The sequence below is a fragment of the Primulina eburnea genome, chromosome 17 (genome assembly GCF_022965805.1).
Source record: "Primulina eburnea isolate SZY01 chromosome 17, ASM2296580v1, whole genome shotgun sequence".
In the NCBI taxonomy this organism is placed as follows: Eukaryota; Viridiplantae; Streptophyta; class Magnoliopsida; order Lamiales; family Gesneriaceae; genus Primulina; species Primulina eburnea.
The window spans coordinates 29,468,765-29,474,384 of NC_133117.1; the positions used below are offsets into that span (position 1 = coordinate 29,468,765).

The 5,620-nt window shown below is 33.2% G+C and overlaps 1 protein-coding gene across 4 annotated transcripts; it reads left to right on the plus strand.

Annotated features, from left to right (window-relative positions):
* Positions 1-442: 442 nt before the first annotated feature.
* LOC140818427 (uncharacterized) lies at positions 443-5,403 on the plus strand. Of its 4 annotated transcripts, none has more exons than XM_073178374.1 (10): positions 443-523; positions 604-664; positions 1,214-1,534; positions 1,625-1,717; positions 1,802-1,946; positions 2,049-2,165; positions 2,248-2,336; positions 2,431-2,488; positions 4,785-4,865; positions 5,179-5,403. In XM_073178374.1, the coding sequence occupies exons 1-9, from the start codon at positions 465-467 to the stop codon at positions 4,862-4,864; spliced, it is 1,023 nt and encodes a 340-aa protein (XP_073034475.1). In that variant the 5' UTR covers positions 443-464; the 3' UTR covers position 4,865; positions 5,179-5,403. The 4 variants fall into 4 exon arrangements, with proteins under 4 accessions (XP_073034475.1, XP_073034476.1, XP_073034474.1 ...); XM_073178375.1 differs by having other exon boundaries at positions 5,219-5,402; XM_073178373.1 differs by lacking the exon at positions 5,179-5,403 and having other exon boundaries at positions 4,785-5,135.
* The last annotated feature ends 217 nt before the right edge of the window (positions 5,404-5,620 follow it).

Sequence of the window (5,620 nt, forward strand, 5' to 3'; positions counted from 1 at the left end):
ATACCGTCGCTATATAGCGACGGTATTTATGAAACCGTCGCTATATAGCGACGGTATTTATGAAACTGTCGCTATTTAGCGACAGTTTTCAATAAACCGTTAATATTTAATTACGCGATAGCGACGGTTTAGTCTACACCTGTCGCAATTTTATCGACCGATTTTGATTAACTGTCGCTAATATTGCGACCGTCGTTATAGTAGCGACAGTGTTAACAACAACCGTCGCCGATCTAGATCGGCGACGGTTTGATTAAAAACCGTCACCAAAATAGCGACAGTAATGCAACAACTGTCGCCGATCTAGATTCGCGTACGGTATTATCAAACCGTCGCAAATATAACGACAGTTTTGCTTGTACCGTCGCTAGATAGCGACAGGTTTTCTGAAACCGTCGCTATAGAACGACGGTTTTTTAAAACACTGTCGCTATATAACGACGGTTTTTTAAAAAACCGTCGCTATGTTTCTATATATACCGACTTCCCGGAACATTTTCGTGAACGATTGCGTCTATATCATGTAGTTGTTAACTCTATCAATTTTTTCAAAATTTCGATTTTTTTATTTTGTACTAACATTTTTTCTTATTTATTTCGTAGATTTGCTCATCGGTGCGATCTTCCAACGCTACGTGGAGCTGCATATCTTCGCACAAATCAGGTTTTTAATTTTTTTTTTACAGAAAATTTACTACATTATTGTACGTTTTGTGCAGTAGTTTTTTTTAATGAATTTTATGGTTTCCGTCGTTTTATTAATCGGTGATTTTTTTAGAAAACCGCTGTTTAGCGACGATGTTTATATACACCGTCGCTAATATAGCGACAGTAGTTGAGTAACCGTCAGTTTTTAGAAGGCGACGGAGGCTCCAGTGACGGATCGCCAAACCGTCGTTTAACCTAATTAGCGACGGTTTAATATATATATATATTTTTTGTAGTGATTTTTTTAATTCACATCAAAATTAAAATATAGTTATGATACAAATGAATTATAAAAAAAATTGTACAAACACAAAACGCATATATTGGTACACTAGTTTTGTAGTTTGATAAAAATTAGGGTTCTATCCTAAAAAAATTATATATTTTAATAATTTCCAAAATTAAACCTAATTTTTACAAATTTTTTGATAAAAATTAGGGTTCAATTCCTAAATATTTGAAAATTTTAACCCTAATTTTTACAAAAATTTTCATATAACAACAGCTGCCGCTTCTCCGTTCCAATTTACCTTGGAATAGGATGGGGAGAATGTATCGGAAAAAGACATCGTACATGGGCTCGAAAACACAAAAGCTGGGAGAGAGTTTTGGATTGACAGAAGATGATGGAAGAAGGAAAACGCGCATTGCTGAATTCGATGATGCTTCTAGCTCTGAAAATGCCCAACTGGGAATTTCATCAGCATCTGTGGACAGTGGGTCTGTTCTGTCTGGAATTCCATTACTTGCTCGTAGCACAGAGCCAAGACCCGGAGTTATCTTTGTTTTCGAGAAGGCTTCTTTGGTACTGGCGAAATTAAAAAATGTAAGCAATTAATTTTTTTCGAAGCGCTTGATGGCCGAGTGTTCTTTTTTTTTTGTACACAAATTGATCTGTTCTTTACCGTTGTTTCAGAACTATCAGATAATTAATCCGGATGAGCATGTTACTTTTATGAAGAAACACAACTTAAATCGAAGTGATTATAGACCTGATATCATTCATGAGGTAAATTGCTAATCCATATTTCAAGAAATCTAATATACAACTAATATTTTGTGTGACTCGTATATTTGTACTGAACTTAAACAGGTTCTTGTTCGTCTCTTGGACAGTCGTCTTAATTTGTGTGGTGGAATACAAGCTGTGTATGTTAAAACCATTCAAGGGCATCTTATCAAAATTGAACCCAATTTATGTGTTCCAAGAACGTTGAAGGGATTTTGTGCCATGATGTGTGAGTTTTATTAAGCTAACTCTTCTATGTATTTTGGTCTAGAGCTGTTTTTGTGTTTGCATTAGTTTTCATCGCCCCTTTCTTTCTATATATACTTGGCAGCTCAGTTGTTTCAGAATTTGAGCATCAAAGGTTCAGGTGGAAGTAAGTGTCGAAAGCTATTACAGATGGTCAAAAACCCTGTGACCATGCACCTACCAGTTGGTTCAAAGAAAATAGGTGAACAATAAAATGCAATTGGTCCAACTGATTTAATTTATCCATCAATGTTACAATGACAAAACATATAATGCTATGTTAGGGCTTTCCTCGACTTCTTCAAAAGCAGTGAATTTATTGAAGCATTTTGATAGCATTTGCAATAACAATGACAACCCTCTAGTTTTTGTGGTAAGTTTTACTCATTTTTGGGAAATTGAATTTTTTGACTTGGCCTTCTTAGTTTACAGAGCTCTCATATCTGAACTTTGAAATATTATCTTAGATTGGTGCAATGGCTCATGGGAAGATTGATAATGAGTACACAGATGATTTTATAGCAGGTAGTTTCTTGCCTAATGTAACGTGCTTTGATTATTATTTATTGCAATGCTACACATTTAGTTTCTTGCCTAATATATCGACGTTCGATTATTTAATCATGTGTGGGTACACATTTAGTTTCTTGCCTAACCTACGACCTTCGATTAGTTTATTTTGTGCAGTAGGTACACCTTTAGTTTCTTGCCTAATGTAACGACCTTCCATTATTTTATCTTACATGGGTACACATTTATGCAGATTAAGTGTAGTTTTTTGTAACTGTTATTATAGACTATCACGAGTCATGACCAGTAACAATCAAGTACCCTGGAATTTCTGGCACACATCTTTAGGGATCCTATCATGAAATAATATGGTCTCACAAGCATCAAGATTTATTTTAGAACAAAGCATTGTTTTTCAATGTTTATTCCCTAAAGTTGGTCTTTGCTGGCTATAAATGATGCTAATTGAACATTATTGTCTCTTTCTCCTACCCTCATGATTCCTTTAGGTTACATTTGGATTAGTGGATTTGAACAATGTATTTCAAATCCATTGCTTTGTTTGGGTACATCAATTTGATAATCAAATCCATTGCTTTGTTTGGGTTCATCATTTGAAAATGAATTTTAATTTCAAAACTAGTTATTTTTTGAATCATCGTAGAGAATTTTATATTCATCTCAATGTGGAGTCATTTCAAAGTCTTCCTTCAAGCACTTACTCAAATCCAAATCTTCCAAGGCATATGCAATCTTAGAGTAATCAATTGGGCTTGCTCTTGAAAATCATATGTATAAAGATGATTCTTTCATGGCTTTCTTTCTTAACAAACGAGACCTGGCCAAATGAGTTCGAGAAGTTATTTTTATTTTACTTAAAGGCAGCCATCATAATTTAGGGTGCAATTGAATTGAGTCAAGCTCCAATCGCACTCTGTTATAACCTGACTAGGCAAAAAATAGTATGAACTCAAGCTCTATCAAATAGTGATGATGGAGCTCAAGCAATTCTCAAGTTGTTAGAGCTTGATGTCACAAGCATTCTCCAATTTTGTGTATTCTGCAAATGTGTAGAATTCCCTTGACAATAGAATCATGTGGAATAATTGAGTAGTCATAGTTATTAAAGGTGCTACTTGAGGCTCGTGTCTCATCAAAGTAAGGTATGCTAGGCACAAATTGTAGATTAAAATACGCAAAGGAAGTTTACTACAATATTGCATAAAAATATATTTCACATACTATTAAATAATTTAAATAAAAAATTCATTAGTAAATAATTAGTGTAATTAAAAATAAACTTCATCTAAGTCAGCAAATCCCTCTTCGTCTTCCTTAACTTGCATCATAATCATCTCCATAAGTTTCTGATTTGTAACCTTTTGTATCTTAATCTCGGTCTTTCTCTTCATCATTAAGATGACAGGTAGTAGATCTTCTTTTAGTTTCCTTTGTTATAGTTGTCATTACTTATTTTGAAGAAGACGAACCTCGAGATCTAAATCATAAGCATCTTTACCAGCCCCATAAGCTCATGTAACTTCTCTCCAAACTGCAATTGTCATCATCAAATATAAAATTATTTTCTTCATCACTATTATCATTCAATCCCTCCAATCAGCCATGCATTGCTATTATCTAATTCTCATCCAAAGAAATTATATTAATGGTGTCATATCGACACTGCGAAGCGATAAACTTTGTATAAACTAAATTATTCAATCTTTTTTGCTCTAATCCTTTTTTCTTTTGCAATGAAGCTACACACGATTGACAAAAATTTAATTTAATTTGAATTGAATATTATTATTGGAAATTTAATATACCTGTACTTGTATGTTCAAATACTTGAATTTTCAATTAGTTGTATATCTTAGACTTCATTCCAAAAGATAAAAGATTGATTGATTTGGTTTATGTTATGTCTAATAGGGCTTTAAGCCGTTGGTATGAGATGCGTTGTATTATCAATCCTATTTCTTTGGATGAGATAAATTATAGCAATGAATGGTTGATTGAGGGCGCGTGAATGATAACAATGGTAAAAAAACTGATCTTGTATTTGGCGATGATAATTGGATTTAGAATGAGGATGCACAAGCTTCTCTGGCCCAGTGAAAATGCTTATGGTTTAGATCTCAAGCTTTGTCGGTCAAATATAGTAAAAAGACACAACTAAGAAAAATCTATTAAGCTTCATCTTATTGATGAAGATGAAGAAATCAATCTTGATGAAAGCATACATAATTAGGGGTGGTGGGCATGAACTGGTTGACAATGCATTTTACGGTTTTTTTCCTTCTGTTTGCAGTATCTCGACTTCCTTTAAGCGCTGGTCTTTGTGTGAGACGTATATGTAATGCATTGGAGGGACAACTGAAGATTTTCTAAGGTATATATCTACAAGTCATGTTTTTCATGCATGAAAGCAATATGCTTAAGCAGGTTAAGCACAAATCAGGTGAGGAAATTTTGTTTAATTTGTTTTCAAATTCTAGGGAAGACAGACATATGTAGGTTGGTTAAATGGTTCTTTCTTTTGAAATATATTGTCATATATTTGACAACACGAAATTACTATTTCAAAATTGATGCCATTATTTATGTGAAATTATATTAAATTATGTTTCCAGAGAAATGAGAACTTGTATTATTCGTATTCTCTTGCATTGTGTTCGGTTTGGAAAATTTGGATTTAATGAAAGGATTTAAAGCTAGACTCGTTTTTTCATCCGGGCTCTGAAGAACTCGACCTCCTCTTGGATGTAGTAGAAGTTGCAGCAGTTGACTATCGACTTGAGAGATGAGTTGTGGCGTTTTTTTTATCTTGCAAGCACACAATATCAAATTTTAATATGTGATGAGTAAAGTATTGTTCTCACGAAAAATGAAGTATTGAGAAACATGTCAAGTATTGTAATTAAAACAGTCTTTAACTTTATCTAATTAAAACAATCTTTAACATTATCTAGAAATTCAAAGAGGAGTTTGGATCGATTAATGAAAATCAAACTAAAATTATGCAAGCTTTAAAATTGAGAATTAATAAGAGAATGAATTTAGATGTTCTATTTCACTTTGTTGTTCGCTATGTAAAATTTGTGTTGATGTCTATATTTTTAAATTCATTTTGTTTATTATCCAATA